Source organism: Callorhinus ursinus, unplaced genomic scaffold (assembly GCF_003265705.2).
Source record: "Callorhinus ursinus isolate GAN/ISIS: 27379988/994484 unplaced genomic scaffold, GSC_fseal_2.0 scaffold6, whole genome shotgun sequence".
NCBI lineage: Eukaryota > Metazoa > Chordata > Mammalia > Carnivora > Otariidae > Callorhinus > Callorhinus ursinus.
This window is the reverse complement of record NW_027397068.1, coordinates 79,186,921-79,207,093: the sequence shown is the minus strand read 5'-3', so window position 1 is coordinate 79,207,093 and position 20,173 is coordinate 79,186,921. Positions and strand designations below refer to the sequence as shown.

At 51.6% G+C, this 20,173-nt stretch overlaps 1 protein-coding gene across 2 annotated transcripts in view; it reads right to left on the bottom strand.

The window, feature by feature from the left end:
• The window catches only part of KIF25 (kinesin family member 25), a 50,454-nt gene that overhangs the window by 8,905 nt on the left and 21,376 nt on the right, over positions 1-20,173 (bottom strand). For both annotated transcript variants that reach the window (XM_073893519.1, XM_073893520.1), the window contains exons 7-9: positions 20,012-20,048; positions 9,048-9,115; positions 2,100-2,174 (exon numbers count right to left, since the gene is read on the bottom strand). In XM_073893519.1, the coding sequence (XP_073749620.1) occupies positions 2,100-2,174; positions 9,048-9,115; positions 20,012-20,048 (180 nt within the window). The remainder of the gene's footprint in view (positions 1-2,099; positions 2,175-9,047; positions 9,116-20,011; positions 20,049-20,173) is intronic.

Sequence of the window (20,173 nt, the reverse complement as noted above, 5' to 3'; positions counted from 1 at the left end):
CCTGCTTCTCCTTGGTGATTCCACATTTCCTCTGGGCGCCCACTGCTGGTGCCCTGTGCTCAAGGTCCACGCGGGGGTCCCACCCTGAACAAGACCCCCCGTCCACTCCGTCAGGGCAGAGCTGGGGTCGCCCAAAGCAAGCTCATCTTGCTAAACTGGGGCTTCTCCTAATGCATGTGAAATGACACTTCTCTGTGGTTTTCTACAAATATTTCCCTATCATCTATATGACGGCGTGCACGGCTAACATTTGTTACATATTCTGAGACTCTGACATTCCAGGGGACCTGGTGACTCCGCACCCGCAGTCAGCCAGAATGCACCAACACTGTCTCCATGACAGGTGCGCTGCCCCCTGCACCCCACAGCTCGGGGTCACATCACAGAGGACAGGGACGGTTGCTGGCTCCCTGCATTCCCTTCCAGCTGTTTCTTCAGCCCAAGATGTCAATGGGAAGATCGGAACATTGAAAGAATATTTGAAAATGGACATAAATTTATATGATAATAGGGTATACATTTATGATACAAATATATAAATAATATAAACGTATGCTCTTGGCCGTGAAGGTGCAGGTGATCCAGACCTGCTGCAGGGGCCGAATGCTAAGGCCTAAACCCCCCCTTCGCGTCACAGAGGGGACGAGACTGTCCCCACGCAGGCCCCACCTCGAGACTCTGATTTCACGGATGGACCCTTAAGCAGATGGGCTATTTAGCCTGAGGCACTCCCAGCGGGTCACGCTAGTGAGGCTGTGATGAATGCCAAGACCGTGAGGAGCGCTCTGGCTGTGACCGGCACCTCCAACGGTGACCAGGGGGCCTCCCTCCAGGACCGAATGTTCTAGTCCAGCGGGAAGCCTATCAGGGCAAAGACCGACCCAGGGCCTCAGAGTTACCACCCTACATTGTTTGTCTTCCGGAATCCAAAAGTCTCAAGGTCTTTACAACAAAAACCTCACTGCATTCTGTATCTCAGACCTTCCCGGAGATGATGGTACACTTCTCTGGTGGGAACACCTTGGTCTCAGCGGGTCACCAGCTCTTATGGGGACCTTACACGCCCTTGAGGAATGCCGAGAGGAAAGAAGCCTCTTGAAGAAAGCAGCTCAGGACTCAAAATAATGCCATCTGTTTCACATTTAAAATGGAAAGGCAACTCTGGCAAAGATCATTTAACCACTATGCCTTTTTTATTTCTGGAATCTGCTTACTTAAAAGAGGCCTACTTAAAAAAAGAAAAAGAGCGCTCCTATCATTTTCCGTGGAAGAACTTTTTTTGGATGGGTCTAAAAGCCCCAGCATTCCAGAAGGAGGGTGCAAGGAGAAACTGCATCATTGTGGGAGGCTTGGCCCTGCAGGTGTGTGCAGCGGGAGGCAGAGGGTTCCCACGGGGACCGGCCCTGTCACATCTGTGCCTTTCAGGTGCCTGCCATGTGCTTTAGGTGCTGGGGCGCCGTGGGCGGAAATGGGGCTGTAATGATAGGCTCCAGCTGGTGGACTTTGGCTGTTGCAGGAGGCTTTGCTGGGCAAACACGAATATGCCTTCTTCAGGACGCTGAACGCAGACTCCTCCACCAAACTGGGGTCCTTCCCAGCACCCCGAAGTAGGAAGTCTTGGCGTATTGTGTCTCAGCCACACATATCTGGTTCCATTTGTGGCTAAAGACGCGATCTTTACTCAGAAGATGTGACCTTGGGAATCACCGGTGGTCATGGGTCCGGGGCCAGAGGCTCTGTCCCAAAGGGATCATGAGTTCTTCAGTCCAGTGTTAACACACTCCACAGACTTTCCGAAAATTCTAAAATGCAGGAAGAGTCCCAGAGAGCACAAGGGCAACTGCTCACAGTCTACATGTGTCACTAGAACCAGAGAGTAGGTGTCCACTGACAGCCATTCCTCAAGTCCTGGGTGGCCCTCTTCCTGGCAGACAGACCTACCCACCCCCCCATGGACACTAATCGACATGGGGCTACGGGTTTGCTCTGCCGTCAAATGCTCAGACTCTAACGTCACACACTCATTGTGTAGCATGAATGAGATCTACTCACGGTTACTCATAACTGTGATCACTGGCCTCGAAGATATTTTAACTCACCCATCTAAGAGAGACGTAAGCAGCGGGCACACATCCCCAAAGACCACCTGCTGAGATTCAGCTGGGCCATAAACTCTGAGAGGCAAAGGGAAAAATGACTCATTATTAAAAGAACAAGAGATTTACATCATTAACCAAATATGAAAACCTGCTAAAAACGAAAGCCTTATCCACTTCTCATCTAAGCCACCAACACAGTCAGGATCCATCTTTGTAACAATTGGAGATCAATCCCATTACCTCTCAGGCTAACAGAGGTTAAGGAAGACTGAAGAAATGTCTCCTCTGTTATAAAAACACAATTATGAATGCTTGCAAAGCAGAAAGAAAAAGCAAGCCAGCAAGAAAAAAAGAAAAGATACCATGTAATTATCCTGGGACTAAATTAGCTCCACTTAAGTGGGTCCAACAAGAATAATGTAAAAATCATACTCTGGGCAACATCGGATATGTAATATTTAAGTTTTACTTTCAAGCTCTCCAAAGTATTGTTTTCCTAGGTCCCAGGTTAGTTCAGCAGAATGTCCATATGCGTCATGGGACTGGAATGTCTGCTATGGAAAGGGGAATCCGATGTGGTTCTGTGTTTATAAGCACGCACAAATACAGCTAAGTAGGAAGGAACTTCTAAAAAATGCAGCTCACAGCACAATTTGAAACAAGATTGGAATGCAGCTGAAGAGCAGAATTTGTGCCAGACTACCAAATATATGAAAGCAACACTAGTGGTCAGTTGTACTGAATCCAATGTGCTTTGCTTTTAAGCTTAGATGCCTGAAATACAGGCTTTTATTTAGCTGGTACCAAATGTTTCTCTTCTTTCATTTTCAAAATGTGTCATATTGTCCAGTTGATCCATAGTATTTCTAGAAGCAGGAGTAATTTTAAATGTATAAAATGTTGTTTATTATGCATGATCAGGAGGGCATTTGGGGCAAGTGGTATGATGCTGAGCTCTTGAATCTTTTTTTTCTTAATTTTTATTTATCTATTTACTTGTGAAAGAGATAGAGAACACGCAGGGGAATGGGGGGCAGAGGGAGAGAAAGAATCTCCAGCAGACTCCCTGCTGAGTGTGGAGCCCAGTGCAAGGCTGTGTGTGCAGCAGGGAGGCATGGGGTTCCCAGGGGACCTGACCTGTCACATCCTGTGCCTTTTGGGCACCCGCAAAATGTGCTTTAGGTGCTGGGGCGCCACCGGCGGACACAGGGCTATGATCTCACAACCCTGAGATCATGACCTGAGCCAAAACCAAGAGCTGGATGTTTAACCAACTGAGTCACCCAGGCACCTCTTGAATCTTTTTGTTTTTTTTAAGATTTATTTATTATTTGAGAGAGAGCAGCGGTGTGGGCAGGAGCAGAGGGAGGGAGAGAGAATCTCAGACAGGCTCTGCGCTCAGCAGAATGTCCATTGAATGTGGGGCTCGATCCCACGACCCTGAGATCATGACCTGAGCCAAAACCAAGAGTCAGACCCTTAACAGACCGCCACCCAGGGGCCCCTTGAATCTTTTTTTTTTTTTTTTAACTTATCACCGAATCCCCACGGCCTGCTACTTGGCGCAAGCCTGCAGCCCTCCATTTGGAGCCTGTGGAAGCCGACCTCGAAAATGTTTCAGTATGTATCTGAAAAGGATGAAGACTCTTCCAAAAAATATCATGATGCTACCATTACCACATTTAAAAAAAATTAACGGTAATTCCTCAACATCATCCCCCAAAGTCAGTCCATGTTCTCTGACATTTCTCCAGTTCTCTGGTAAGCTTACTTTTCCTGTTGGTTTTTTAAAACTCATGATTCAGGGCGCCTGGGTGGCTCAGTCGTTGGGCGTCTGCCTTCGGCTCGGGTCATGATCCCGGGGTCCTGGGATCGAGGCCCGCGTCGGGCTCCCTGCTCGGCGGGAGGCCTGCTACTCCCTCTCCCACTCCCCCTGCTTGTGTTCCTGCTCTCACTGTCTCTCTCTGTCAAATAAATAAATAAAATCTTTAAAATAAAAAAACAACTCATGATTCAAACGCGGCATTCCTGTGGCTCCTAGCCGAATGTCTTCTAAATTTCTAATCTACTGCAGGGGTCGGCAAACTTTTCCTAAATAGTAAATAGTTTAGGCTTGGTGAGAGTCTTACTTAAACACTCAGGTCTTTCCCACCAACATGAAGCCAAGGTCAAAGGTCCTGCCACCCGCACTTGGTACCGTTGTATTGAGTCATTACTCAGGAGGTCAGCAGTTGGACACAATGAAGCAACTGGTTCCATAAGACGGGGGTGGGGGAGGGCAGTGCAGCCTGCACCTGCTTGCACCTGCTTTGCACCTGCGAGCTCCTGAGGGTGTCCAAGACAAACGCAGAACTAGACCCAACTGTGCCTGGCAGTTGTAGGATAAAGGAGACATCTCAGGTTAGCAGGGAAAGATTGTTTCACTAAGTGTTGTCCCTGTAACTGGGGAGGTACATGGAAAAAGGAGAAATGGGATCCATTCCTTAGACATTAATTATTCTAGGATACATCCCAAATGGATCACAAATTTAATGTCAAAAATAAACCACATGATTACTAGAACACCTGGGTATATTTTTCTCTAACCTGGTGACCTTTGTAACTATACTTAAAGGGGAAAAAGCTTTTGCATGGCTAAGAGATTTCAGGAGAAGAATACAAATAACAAACTTGGAAAAGAGTTGCAACTTCAATCACAGATAAAAGATTAACACCCTAAAAATAGAGAAGAAAAAGGCCAATCCTCTTTATGTTAAACTTTAACATTTCCTTCTATTGTAGAAATAATGCTCCTAATGTTTCTCTTTATGTTAGAAATCCTTTCTCTCTCTTTGGAGAACAGTGTCTACAGACTTGAGCGCTCACAGAGAAGGATGGTGCGTGGCCCTCAGCCACCTGACAGGAGGACGTCCAGCCCCCGCCAGGCGCAGGTGACGTTTCGGCCACGGCGGCTGCAGCCCCAGGCGCTAATGTGTCCTGGCGAGAAGCTGCAGGTGCAGGGGGAAGGCCAGGCCACGTGGAGGGCGTTCATTCCACATAGCCAGCACCCCCCACCGGCTCCAATCCACACCCAGCCCCACTGGAGGCATCCGGGGGTCCCTGACCCTCTTCTTTCTCTATGCCTTTGACCATTTTGTATCCTGGTTAACTGAGTTGTCAGGACTGGGTTCGGATACCTTCCGCTCACCTGTAGCCCTCCACCTGCATGTAGTGGGAGGCTGGAGAAGCCTCGAACTCCGACCACGGGGGAGTCAACATGAACACAACTCGGGTCCACGATGGCCTGAGGGCACGTAAGGAGAAGGCGCGGCCACCTTCGTCCACCCGATACATAAATTAGACTTGAGACAATAAAATTACTTAGTATTTTTCTTATGGCATTTTGGGTCAGTGGCTGTTACTTTTAGTTTGCCATTTTAACAAATAATAACATATTTTTATTCCTCTTAGAAGGCAGCAACTATCCTCTGACTCTGGGCCCATTCATATTTTTCCTGAATAGTAAGGAGTGTATTTTCCTTTGACGCACATTTATTTTGGAAAAGGGATTAAGTACTGAAACTGTTAAGATTTTCTTTCAGAACTGAAATAAAATATTTTGACATTTATTAGTTCCATAAAAAGCTGTTATAAAATAGGCAATGGCCTGGTTTCATAAGCCCCACGTGCTCTACTATTTATGAAGGGAGATAGTCCTGAGCACCAAAACAGTATTTCCCCAGAATAAATTCCCACGGAGATTTAAATTTAAATTCTTGCTTCTTAACCTAGATATACAGCGACCTGTGCACACTCCTTCATTTCTTTTGTTCAAACAGCACAATCGAGATCTTCCCCGTCTGTCCAAACCCCACCCGGCCTGTTGTGACCACTGCCACCGAGCATCCCAGAGATCCTGGAATCTGAGTGAGCTGTGGGCACCCTTCCTCCCTACTCCCCAAAACAAGGTCCTGGTGATGGCTGGCCAACGCGTCCCCACCCCAGCGCCCTTGCCAGCCCTTCTCGGTTCCTGCAGGTGGTAGCTGGCCAGACTTGACTCCAGAAAGGTGTGTGACCAGCTGGGCCTTGGGTTCCTCACCCGTGGCACCTGCCCAGGTGTTTCTGAGAAGGTCGAGGGACTTGATTTGCACATACAGGCTTGAAACAATCTGAGGGGCCACGTAAACGTGAGGTGGATTAAAGACCTGCCTCGTGGCAGGGTGGGCTCTGGAGGTGTGGCCACCTCCCCTCTCCACATGCACCGAACACTGCAGACACATAACCAGACACGTAACGCCATACAGAACACAGCCTGGATGGACGGAGGGAGGGGAACGTTCCAGCAGCAGGAGGAGAGGCCGCCAGACCGCGGAAAGCCTGGCGCTGTCCTGCAGGGCGGCAGACTGAGGCGAGGAGGAGGGATCCAGGCTGGGCCCGCCCTCTGGAGGGGCGACACACAGGGACAGGGGGCCCGGGCCCTCTGCAAGGGTGAGGCCTGAAGGGCGGGTCCTGATAAACAGAGATGGTAGAGAGTGTGCTGTGGGCTCCAGATGGAGTGGGGGGTCCTCCGGGAGGAGCCACAACCCCAAACCTGCAGGTCACATGGATATGGACAGCGGCCCTGGGGTAGGGAAATCCCCAGCTGGAGCGGTCCCATAAAGACCGGATCAGAGTTTTGGGGGGATCCTTCACAGCCCTCCCCCCACCCTGAGAACCGGCTGGCCTCAGGGTGAGACCAGTGTCCCCCCGAGGCAGCCCCCCACTCCACTCCTGTAAACGGAAGCCCTTCTCCTGACCCAGGGGGCTGGCACCCTCAAGGCCAGAGGCCCGCCGGGCCACAGCTCCGGTCCTGAGCTTGGAACCCCTTCCCTGGCCAGACCAGCCCTCTGGGTAAAGTCTCTTTACACAAGGTCTGGACATGTTCATCCGACAAAAGGACCGCCAGGCTCCGGGCCAGCAGCAGTGGAAGCTAGGGGACGGCGGCGGGAAAGTTCCCACGTGCGGAGGGAAGCACCGTGCTGAGCCCCTCGGCCTGGATGAGATCGTTCAAGGCAAAGACCCCAGAGTGTGCGCCTCACAGACCATCCCCCGGGACCCCGTGCTTCAGGGACACAGACAAGACCCCGGGGCACAAATCCTGCTGTGCAGGCAGCCGGCCAGTGTGTCTGACTGAGACAGCCGCGCCCTCAGGCCAGCACAGCAGTGACAGGAAGGTCCGAGGGCGGGAGTCTGCGGGCGTGACTTCCCTCCTAGGCCAGAACCCTGCGTGGATGGGCCTGCCCCTCCTGGTCCACTGGGGTCCCTCTGGGGCCGAGAAGCCGCATCTGGCACAGTGGGGTGGCGGGACGGCTGGCGGCCGGAGCCCTCCTGTGTCCTCACCGGTCCCGAGAGCGCATGTCCCCAGAGAGGACGTGGAGGTGGTGGCCGCCAGGGGTGAAGGGCACAGCGCCCCCCCCCCGCCCCGGGCCGGATCACCAGCAATCACAAAGCCGGCCCAGGGGTGACACTTCCCCTCTGTGTTCTCTTCCACATCCCAGTCCTCACGGACATGGTCAGCACAGTGGGGGTGGGGTGGGGTGGGGTGGGGGTGATGGAGCTTCAGGGCCCTGAGTCTGGTGGGGAGCCTACGGCCCGGGGGTCTCTGCGTCTGACTGGGTGGCTGCAAGGTGCAAGCCTGAGGCTTCCGAGGTCCTCCCGTCATTTTGGGGGAAGACAGACAAACTGGTTAACTTCTACTTTGCAGGATCAAATACACATGCTCCAGAGGCCTCTGCTCACGACCACTGGATTCTGGTTCTGTCTGTCACCGAGAGGAGGTGGGGTCTCTGACCAAACTTAGGGGTTTGCTTCTCTCTCCCTGGGGCCCCACTGGTGTTGGTGTCACTGACCCGGAGTCTCTGGCATCACACGCGAGACTGGTACATCGGTACTGACTGATCCCGTTACCATGACGAACCGCGGTAGTGTTCTGTATCGGAAATGCGCACGGCCACGTCAGCCGTCTTTGTAAAACACAGTGTAGGAGTTTATTGACTGACCGGGATCCACACATCACAACTGGTTCTTTGGTGTCCTAAAGTCTCTTTGAAAAATTGTTTGTATTTTTAAAATCTACATAGAGAAGACTTCACTTTTTGAGGCGACAGGTGTGTGGGTCTGGACAAATGCACAGCAACGCCACCCCGGAGAACAGCTCTCCCCAGAGACTCCCTCATGCGGCCTCTCAGGTGACAGTCCCTTCCCAGCCTCCTAGCTCCGGACAGACCCTCACCTGCTCTCCTCCCCCTGGATTGGTCTCTTCCGGAATGTCTGGGTCGTAGGCTCGGCATGCGTTTCATGTCAGGCCACCAGCACTTGGTCCGGTCAGTCTGACGGGTTGGGCATCCTGACGCGGGGGGCAGGCGGCTCGCCGGGCTCTCAGCTGACCTTCCCGGGAAACTCATCGTCAGCATCTCGCTCTGGGGGAGCGCCTGTCCGGACACTTTGCCCGCCTGCTGAGGGGGCTGGTTTGTTCTGTTTGCTGGGCACACATGCTCGGGGAGCTCTGCTTACCCGAGGTTTCTCCGGCGTGGCGCTTGCCGGCTCGTCCCCCTAACAAGGTCGCACATGGAGTGAACGGTTTCATTGTGGTCGAGTCCGGTAGATGTTTTTTGTGTATAGATCACGCTTTTAGTGGCGTTTCTCGAGCGCCTACGTTTTACGGTTTTATGCTTCATACCTAGGTCTAGATTCCATGTCACTTACTTTTTGCAAAAGGTGTGGTACACACATCAAGGGTCACTTCCCGTCTGCAGGGGTCGCCCCGCGGCTCCAGCACCACTGGCTGGAAAGACTCGCTTGCTCCGCAAAATGGTCTTTGCTGCTGGGCAATCAGTGCAAATGGCAGGATGTGTTGTGAATCTCGTGAGCCAAATGCTAATGCGAAATTCGTTATTTGTGTAACGTTGCTTTAGGCATCAAAGCACTTACCTCTCGAAATTATATGTCTTATTAATCAAAGGGTGAGCAGGCCGATCACATTTCACCAGGACAGTTTCCTAACAAAAAAAGAGGAAACAAGGAGTTAGGACTCAGCTGGGGCCATGCTGATAATACTGGACAGAGGCTGGTGAACGACCGCCCTTGGGCCAATCCAGCCTGTCGCTTGTTTTCATAAACGGAGTTTTAGCAGACTACGGCCACACCCTCGGTTACAGGTTGTCTACGGATGCATTTTACTCGATGGCACGATTGAGTAACAAGACAGAGACCATATGGTCCCCAAAGACTGTGACACTTCCTTCCCCTCCAGGGGAATGGCGGGCCAGGCGCTGATGGCAGAAGAAAGCCGCCTCTGCGGAGGATTGCACAGCGGGCTCCTTCTCTACAGAAGCACAACGGCCCAGGACGCCGACTCTCGGGGCACCTGACAGCTCAAGGCAGGTGTAAGACTTGCCCGGGACTCAAGAAGTCCCATCTCAGACATGTTACGATTTAATTATAACTGCAGGCACTAAAAGTTTTCTTTGTTTCAAACACATCAACTTTTGCTCTTGCTAAACCATCTTCAGTGCCTTCCTGTGTGGAGAGAAGCGAAAGCTGTCTTTAGCAAGAAATGCAGCTCTAGGTCACTTGTCCTCAGGCAAGGAAAAAATAAATATTTTGAATTGGTTCTAATTCTAAAATGAAATGCAAATTCATGAAAAGACAGGCGTATAGAAAGAAGTAAAAAAACAAACCAACAATTGCAGCAGTGACTAAGGCGTAGACGTTTGATTTTTCCATGACAGCTGTTGGAGGATGTGCTTCCCGTCTTCTCACTGGTGCTTTGGGAGACACAGAGACAGACAGACAGATGGATCTGCAAACAGAACTGCATGTCCAAAAAGCGGCCTGTTGAGGTGCTGAAGACACAGCTGCGGGACTCAGTCGCTAGCTGTTCACACGCAGTTGGTTGTCACTTACGTTCTGCCAACCGCTCGGTCGGGGCCGTGGCCTGTGGACTCTGTAGGGCCCTCTGGCTTACATACTGATCTCGCCAGAGAGCTGAGCCTTGCTGTCTTCACAATTGAAGGTGAGATGCTACAGAACCACAGGCAGGCATCGGGGAAGTCAGGTCGTGAGACGCGTCGCCAACACATTCAGTCAAGCGTCTCGCGTCCCTCTCCCCTTCCCGACACCTGCTGCCACTGCTGTCGGCTCACCAGATGGCTGCCGGCCCTCCCCCGAGCCGGCCTCTCTGTCCCCAGCCTGGTGTCCTTCCAGGTCACTTTTTGTGTCACTGCCTCAGAAATCTTCCCAAAATGTAAACGAACAGGAAGGGGATGAGGAGAGCGTAACGAGAAGCGTGTGCGGAGCGGGCGGCGCGGAGCCCCAGGCTGTGGCGGGGACGTGCGTTCAGGTCCTTACTTCCAGCCATCAGTCGCACCTGGCCAGGGAGGAGGCTGTGTGCTCCCGTAACGGGGAGCTCAGCAGAGCCCACGGGGCTGGAGCCCAGGCCGGGTGACCCTGCCAGCAAGGAGCCGGGGCCCCTGACTGCGGCCTCCTTCGCGTCGCAACCGCCGAAACGCCTAATCTGGTCGGTACACGGAGACTTGTGTGCAGCCGCGTCCCAGCCCAGCTTTCAAGAAGGAGGTTTTGTTCACAGAGGAGTCGCTAATGGAGAGTTCATTTCTCCGCTGAGTATCTATTGAGCACCGACTGTGTGCCAGAGCGGTTTCAGGAGCTGTCTGTCCCCACACGGTAACAGCGGTATTATTATGTAACAATGGTAATATCCTCCATGCACAAGTAGCTCTTCAATCTTTTTCACTCCCAAACTCTGAAAGAAGATGCAAGAACGAGTTCTCAGACACCCCCAGGATGAAGGCACAAACACGGTTTTCAGAGCAGAGCCCAGAGTCCTGGCTCCCAGACCCAGAATCTGACCACCAGCCTTGGTCCCTCGTTCCCTCCCAGAGACATATTTTCCTTTTTCTGTTGCCTGATCGTGGTGGTATTCCTTTAATATTATGCCAAGATGTAACCCCAGTGCCTCAGGATGAACGCACACCCCAAAGTATTTTACTGATGTTTCCCAACGCTGAAGTTCTAACCATAAAGAAAAACAAATGAAAAATGCTAAGGTTCACAATGTCTCACCCAAAAGCTCAGGGGACGCCATATAAGGAACATAAAAAGCCATAAAAACAAGCCTGAGTCCAAAAGCTCCCCATTGCTATTTAGAATGTCGTCTTACAGTGTGATCACTAGATCTTAAACATCTGAAATGATTCCAATAGCTAAGTTTCATTTTCCCAAACACAGCTTAAATGTTCTTTCTTGCCTATCCAAACAAATACCTCCTCGTTCATACTGCTAAACATCCCTTCTCCTCACAAGTAAGACTCATGCCCTCGACCTTTTAAGATAATATCCTTTTTTTTTTTTTTTAAAGATTTTATTTATTTGACTTTGACAGAGAAAGACACAGCGAGGGAGGGAACACAAGCAGGGGGAGTGGGAGAGGGAGAAGCAGGCTCCTGGCTGAGCAGGGAGCCCGATGTGGGGCTCGATCCCAGGACCCTGGGATCATGACCCGAGCCGAAGGCAGACGCTTAACGACTGAGCCACCCAGGCGCCCCTTAAGATAATATCCTTTTATCCAAAATTTCAAGCTCTTGCCCTACGACTCCCTTCCTTTCCGGAGGGGAATGGCCCGGATGTGTTGAAGTGGTGGATGCAGACCCTTGGGGCTCCCCTGTGGCGTGGACACACTTGCTCGTGGAATCCCGAGGCTCCACGGGGCACCATGTGGCTGGTGCCCAGCTCAGAGCCGGTAATGAACAAAGCATCCAGGGAGTACAACTCTTTGCCATCAACTCAGCCATTCACGTTTTGAAACTAAAAGTCAATTTTAATCCAACTGCCACATGCTGAGACCAGAGGAGCTAAGTGAAGGGCATTCAGAATGGAGGGCCCTGCCCTTCGGTGTTCCTTCCTGGTCCTTGGCCTTCTCCACGCTGACCACAGGGAGCTTGCTCACCTCCACCGGGGAGAGTGGAGGCCAGGGTCAGACGTGCCGTGATTCCACCACAAATATCCGAGTTCTCTCTTCTCAGGAGGCGGGCACTCAGCACCATCTTCAGGGAGTATCACCTCCTTATTCTGAGAAACCTGTTGGATGGGCCATGAGTTTTGCAAATATAAGGCAACAATCCTCTCCCAGGAGGAGATGTTTGGGTTCCATGGCCCAAAGAGCTAAAATAGTTAAAGATGGTCATCGCTGTGGTCGATAGGTCTTTACTAGTTGCCTCTGAGTCGCCACCTTCATCGAGATGGATAAATCTCAGCAAATTCATGTTGAGTTTGGGGCGCCTGGGTGGCTCAGCGGGTGAGCGTCTGCCTTCGGCTCAGGTCATGATCCCGGAGCCCTGGGATCGAGGCTCGCGTCGGGCTCCCTGCTCAGCAGGGAGACTGCTTCTCCCTCTGTTGTGCTCTCTCTGTCTCTTTCTCTCTCTCTCAAACATATGAATAAAATATTTAAAAAAAAAAACACAGAACCTGTCTATAAAAAAAAAAAACATCATGTTGAGTTGAAAAACCCAGTCCCCCGAATTACAACTAAAACTCACCATTGACTTTTTAGGAGCAAATAAAGATAGGAAAATTTATATACACATAAGCATCTATAGGGTATACAGTTTTGTTTGTAAGTATAATTTAGGTAAGTTTTTACACCTAATTTATAAGTATTGTAAGTATAAATATTGTATCATTTATAGATTTTATTAGCACCTATAGCTACAGTATCTGTTTAATGCAGGACAGCTCAAATAAGATTTGATGTGGTGACGGCCTCAGACGGGGAGCTAAGGTGGGGGGCATTGCTGTGTTCCAGCTCCCACACTGGTGATAGATTCATAGAGGTTTGTATGCTAGTAAAATAAACAAGCAGGCATGGATTCTGAATCACCCTAAGTCCTGCATTAAAAAAACAAAGAAACCCCCAGCACAACCAGATAACAAAACAAACCCCATGGACATTTACTATAAAGTGGCAGGTTCCCCTCCGAACTGCAAAATATGGGGGAGTGAGGGTATGTAGATGGAGCTGAGGGGTCAGGAGGCCCCCAGCGTCTCCCGGACTCTGGAGCCTGGCCTCTGGGCTGCAGACAGTGACGCAGGGGACTAAACCTATCATCATGACACTTACCCAAAGCTTCACTGGTCACCTGGGCAGGAAGCCAGGGAACTCTTCATTATTTCAAAGCTAATAAGTAAAGGGGAAAGATCAGAGCACCCCCATGGACTGTCCCTCTGGGTAACAGCAAGGACATGGGGGAAGCATCTCTTTAAAAGTTTCCAGGAGTAAAGGAAGAAGGAATGACAGAGCTATATTAACACCATTTTGCAACCTGGTGACATGAATGAGCTTTACCACTCCTCACTTCACAGAGTGAACAAAGAACCCAATAAAGAACTCATCCCCTTCCTGCCTCAGGGATGAAACCTGGGTCTGGCCAAGCCTCTGGGTCCACCTGCGTCTCCACGGGACATGCAGAGGACAAGGAAACATGATGAGCTGCACCAAGATGCAGATGGTGGGAAACTCCCCAGGTCCTGGGGCACCAGTGGCCCAAAAGCCAAGGGGAGGTGCTCTTGGGCCATAAACTATAAAAAAAAAAAAGAAAAAGAAACTAGGTGATTCCAGCAAGGTCCACAGATGAGGAAAGGAGGCCAGGGAAATTTGGTGGCTGGTACAAGGTCACCCACATCTTCCTGGTAAGAACAGGAAGACCAGATGGTGGCATCTGTGGTCATTCAGGGAGCACCTGACTGCAGAGAGGTCACACTATGGGGAGCGCCCGAGCTGCATTCCAAGTGCCCTGGGGCCTGGGGTCCTCCCTCCGGGCCACAGAGGCTGACATGGGGACCAGGACCTGTGAGCACGGCAGAGGGGGCAGGGCTGGAAAGAGGTGCAGAGACAGGAGGGCCCCGCTGGTGTTCTCAGACCATCTGCTCACAGCCTCGGCCATGTTCCCAGGGGATTGTTTGTCTTGGTTTGTAGGCGTGTTTGATGCATCTCATGAAAGTCTTCAGGAGAACCCACTCTCTCGTCTGGGCTCTACATTCCCATGGGCGACGGACTGAGCTCAAATCCGGCTGTTCCTTCGCGCACGCTGAGCTCAGCTCCGAGAGAGACTGTCAGCCTGCAGGTGGGTGCCCGACCTTTCTGCCTCTGTCAAGTTCAAAGATGCCCCTTTTGTTTGCAAATTTGCCCCTAAGGCATCCCTAGTTCCTTCCCTGGTTCTTGTCACTGGGAACACCAGCCAATGCTGATCCCTCAGGGCCTGTCCCCTACAGCTGGTCTGCAGGGCGCCGCCCAGCCCCCCTTCCACCCACGGCTGCCCCCTCATCCCTGGAACACGACACCTGTTCCCCGCCCACCCAAATCTACCCCCTGCTCACTGGTGTCTCGTACAGGAGTCAAAGACCACAGGTCGTGTGCCCAACGCCAAGTGCCAAACGATGTGTCATACATTCTTTATGATGACTTAAGGGTAGAGACTCCGGCAACCGAGAAGGGGAGTTCCAAGGACCCCGCACGCTGTGCTCACAGACGGGAAGCAGCCAACTTCTGTGTCAGATACCGTGGCTTACACGGCAGTAGTAGGTTATGCTGTTTTACTGCGACCCCGGTGAGGACAATGTCCTGTTGGCATTACTTTTCCTCAAAAACAGCGGGAAGAATATATTTATTATTATGTTTGTGTGTTGCTAATAAATATTATTAAGTAGCTGCTGCTTCCTTCCCCATTCACAGCGTGCTGGTGACCGATCGGGCTGGGCTGAGTGTCCCTACACTTGCAGGCATTCTGGCCATGCGTTCCCTTCCGAGATCAGGAACACGGTCCGGGAGGGTGGCCCCTCACACAGGCACATGGGCACGCGGGCGCATCGAGGCGAGGGGCTGGCAAGTTCCCACATGGCGGAGAGGGAACAGGACATCACGTGTGAGCACCTGATGGGGGCATCCAGCTTCCCCTCGCCCGTCGGTGGACCCTGCCCAGGCCTCTGGGACCACGACACTCACAGGCTCGGCGGTTCTTCGGGGTCTTTGGTGAGAAGCAGGTGCAGCAGTCTTTACAACTAATACAGAACCTACCTGCTAATTCTGACTCTGCTACAACTCGTGTGACCCTGGGGGGTCATTTTCCTTTCAAAGTCCCATTTCCTGCCGTCTGTATAACGTGTTGGCAGCGGAGTCAGGCCCCAGCGGCACCTCAGGGGCGCAGAACCCGGCAGGCCCACAGTTCTAAACTTCAGATCAAATTCGTCGTTCATCAAAGAAAAAAACACTAGGAGCTTTCGTGGAGTAGACACTGTGGAGGACCCCAGCTGCTGTACAGATGCCCCCATGGGACAGCCCCTCGGGTGCAGCGGACACATCCTCCCACAAAGGGGTATGTCCTTTCCTGGGACGGTGCGCACGCCCAAGACCGGATGGGGGACCAACCCTTTGTGAATCTGGATTCATGATATGAAATAGGAGAAGAACATGAATTTGAAGTAAACTGATGGGAAGAGAAAGAGAATTTCTCCTTCAAATCCTGGTAGCTCCTTAAAAATCCAAATGTCTTCCTCTGACCACAAGTCTGTAAAAGTCACATGTGCGGTTATGACAAATTTCAATTCTTCAGATTTGGTTCATATTTGAGGAACTAAATCCTGATTCTAGAAAACCCCCGTGAGATGCACAATTTTACTGCAGGAAAGAGCAGGTGGTCACAGGCCTCATGCAGCCGAGCAATGGCCGAGGCCGCACCCTTCACCTGTGACTCAGGTCTTCTGATGTCCACCATCGCTGGTCGGTCCAGCTATGGATAAGGAAGCCCCCTGTGCCCTGGAATGAACTAGAAGTGTGTGTTTCATTTCCTCGTGTGCATGGAGAGAGGCTGTACCCTGTCCCGAACCAGGTCTCGTGGTAAACACAGAGGCAAAGTCGGCATGGGGTGATGCAGACAAATTGCAAATAAATTCCACCAAGAACCCTAAAGAAGTGAACAGATGCAGGGAGGTGCATAGATGGTGCATTTCAGACTGGGACCCCCAGCAGGGCCTTTGCAGGTGGTGACATCTATACTGATTGTGGAGGTGAGGAGGGTGAGCCTGGCCCAGAGCACGGAAGGGGTTTTGGCCAGAAAAGCAAGCTCAGAGTCCTGCAGGCAGCACGGGGCTGGGCCCAGTCAAGGCCAGCATGGCAGAAACGGTGCATAAAGGGGCTGGTGGCACAGAAGGATGGGAAAAGAGAGATCAGAATCAGGAGTTTTCAGCTTTGTCCTTAACTTCTTGTGACTTCATGGAGGAGTTCCAAGCCAGGAGTCCATGTATCTGATCCCACTGCATCTTCAGGGACTGCTCCCGGCTACAGAGTGGCTCGGACACAGGGAGGTGACAGAGGAACAGGTCAGCTAGCTCCAGAGAGGGGAGCATGGCCCTGAGTGCAAAGACGATGGGAATATGGAGTAAATGAGACTCAGGGAAGGGTTTCCTGCAGAACCAGGATCTGCTGAGCACTGATAAGGTGAGAGTCAATGGTGACTCCATTTCAGGCAATCAGAACTGAGTGGATGGAATTACCACCTGCAAAGACAGGGAGACAGGAAGGCGAGTCTGTCCAAAGGGGAAACCAAGAGTTCGGTTTTGGATGTTCTGGTTGGAGATCACGCGAGCCATCTCGAATATCGGTTCTGAGACTCAGGGCTGTCTGGAGCAGGGACGCAAATGGGAGAGCTGCTTTTCACCTCATGCCAGCAGAGCTGGGGCGTTCCCGGGGGGCAGACGCCAGCATTCCTGCAGCGAGCCCGCGCGTCTCCGCTTTCTCCAGAAGCCGCAGCAGAGAGTGCCAGCCACCCTGCGAGGACCAGGTGAACCCCAGGGAAAGGACAAGGCATCTGTTAAGGACCGTACAGAACTGTGATCGTTAAAAACTTCGTCTTAGGCCTCACAAGTCCAGCAGTCTTTGTAAGCACCTCTCAAAAATAGTCTGGACCTCAGAGGCAAGTACTTGCATAAGAATCCTTTGACCCATAGGCTTTGTTCAGCTGCCTTCAGAAACTCAAGTCCCTGATGGTCGGACTGACCGGTTTAGTAAAAGAGTGAAGAGTGAGGGAGAACCGCAGACGAGCAGACGGAGCCGGCGACTTGCTCTTGCAGACCCGTGTCCCACGAGCCAGTGAGAGCCGGGAGAGGGGCCAGGCAGCTGTTCCGTCTGAGACGGATTCTATTTACAGGTCAAATCCAAAACTATCAGTGTTGAATTTGACGGCAGGCTACAAGGAAATCCAACACAAACTCACAGCCTCTTCCCACTCTGGAAACAAGTGGGCCTCGGGCCACGGCACCGACCACGCGGCCCCATCTGCAGAGTCAGCGACACCACGTTCCTGAACAAACGGCTCTGTTAGGTTAGAAAACAACTCGGAGCCCACCAATTTCTTTAAACAAAACCTAAAATCACCCAGTGAAAAGCAACGTTATCTTATCTTGATGGGTAAGGTGGAAAAAAACACAAAACCCTCCCACTTCTGAATCTGAAACTTCAGTGGGACTCAGACAGGGGCCGGAGGGGACAGTCACAAGGGTGACTGTAGGGGCAAAGAGCAGCGGTAACACAGGACAGGAGCACAGGCCCCTGGCTCAGGAGACATGTTCCTAATGAAAAAGAACTGCTGAAGGTCCAGCAGGGCGCCCAGAGACCACGCGGAGGGTAGAAAAGGCCAGAACTTAACCACCACGACTCAGCGTCTTCTCCTATAAAAAGCGATGAACAGGATGATCGTGAGGGCTCCTTTTAACTCAACTTCCTAAGACTGAATTTAATGTCTCCTGGTGTTTCAGGCAACATACAACGCATCCAATGATAGGTGAAAAAATAACTAAAAACAAGGATTTTCTAGAGTGCTTATTTCTGTCGCCCGTCAGAGGTGTGTTTAACAGAGCTCCAGCTATTCCCCGGGCCTCTCTGTAGAAAATGAAGCTGTCGATCCGCAGACTGAAGAGTCCTTGCAGGTTACGGCAGGCGACCACCGCAGGACGCACACCAACCGCCCACCTTGTGGCGGTGCTGCGGGGGGGGAGGCGGGCAGGCAGCCACGCGCAGCCTCCACACGGCCCACGTCTAGAGGCCACTGAGAGTTCACATCCTGTGTGCTTCCTACGCTCATGCCACCATGGTCAGGGCATGCTGCTCGGACGCAGAAGCCCAGGAGATTCTTTTTTTTTTTTTTTTAAATGTCTTTTATGAGTTACATTTATTTATTTATTTATTTATTTATTTATTTATTTATTTATTATTTTTTAAGATTTTATCCATCTATTTGACAGAGAGACACAGCGAGAGAGGGAACACAAGCAGGGGCAGTGGGAGAGGGAGAAGCAGGCTTCCCGCCGAGCAGGGAGCCCGACGCGGGGCTCGATCCCAGGAGCCCGGGACCACGACCTGAGCCGAAGGCAGACGCCCAACGACGGAGCCACCCAGGCGCCCCAAAGCCCAGCAGATTCTTAACTTTCATTGATGGAGACTCTCAAACGAGCACAAAACAGGGGGCAATAGGCTAACAGGCCGTCCCCCAGCCTCGCTGACACCTGGTCCTTCTGGTTTCACACAGCTGCTCAACCCACCTGCCAGTTCTCTGGCGTATTTTAAATAAAATATCGGACAGCGTCATCACTGGATTCAACCCACGAGGACTCTTTTTTCCGCACACCCACCACACGTTACTAATGTCACTGTCTAAAGTTAACATGACCCCATACGTATTCCAGTTTCTCCGGCTGTCCCCAGGACACGTGGCTTACAGCTGGCTTGTACAGGTGCTGTGATCGCGAGCCTGGTGCATCTCTCCTTCTGGTCCTGTCTCCCTTCTTGGTGTTCCTGATTTCTCAGAGAAGTCAGGTCAGTCGTCCTGTGAAGTGTCGCACATTCTGACTGGGCTGATTGTTTTCCTCCTGTTCAGAATGACAGACCCTGAGACTCCGTTAGATACAGGCTCAGCTTGGAGGCCCAGTCTCTCCATCGTGGGGCTGTGTACCCCTCCACATCCCATCACCACTTCCTAATGTCTGAGCATCTTGCTTTCAGGGAAACTTTGAGGGCCCTGGGTTCTGAGCGATTCTGGAACCTTCCGTGGTGAAGATCCTGCTGACCCCTACAGTCTAGCACCCACCGAAGACTGTCCTCCAGAGCCATCAGGACTTTCAAGGGCCGACTTCTAACTTTATCACTTACTCTGAATGTATTAGGTAGACTCCTCTACAAAGAAAAACTTTCCCTAGTCAACTATTCGTTTACCCTGAAACGCATTTCATCCTGGAAAGGTACCATGTTTCCCTCTTTGTAACTTTTTAGAATAATAGACCGATGATGTTCCAGCACGCTGCACCCACCGTCACTGAGGAGCCCCACTTCCCCACACGTGGAAGCCAGGCTGGGAGCTGGGGTTCCTGCTGTTACTTCCAGGCCCTCTGGGTACAGAAAGCTAAGAAACACGCAGGTTCTGAAGAGAACACAAACGCTGAGCTGCTAGTAAATATGGCCATCGCATAAATTGAGAACACGCAGGTCATGCTTGGCTGCGTCGGTTCTAGGCTTGTGTTTCCTTCCTTATGCTCTAAACTTCAGGTCCCGCTCATGCATGTGCTGACTGATTTGGGAGCTGGGAAACCAAGGTAAAATGTAGGCGAAGTGACTTTCCTCACACACATCCACGGTTAGGAGCTTGTGGCTTCACACGACGGAAGTGCCCCCAGAGCCTCGTTAATTTCTCGCCCCGGGGAAATCAAGCAACAGACCCCAGCCGCACTACCCAGGAGGCTCTCTGAATTACTCTCAGGGTGGAAATATCTGGGGACTCTGAACCATCACACAGGAAAGGCTTCTCCAAAGACAGGGTGTTGGGGATGTCACTCACATCATCCACGGCGTGGACCACTCCTGCAGGTACCGAGCTGGGGGTAGGAGGACAGTGAAAACACGCATCACCGTGGAGTTTCCGCCTGCTTCCTCACCATCCAAACTCTTTCACACTCCTTCCCTCCTTCCCTCCTTCCCTCCTTCCTTCCTTCCTTCCCTC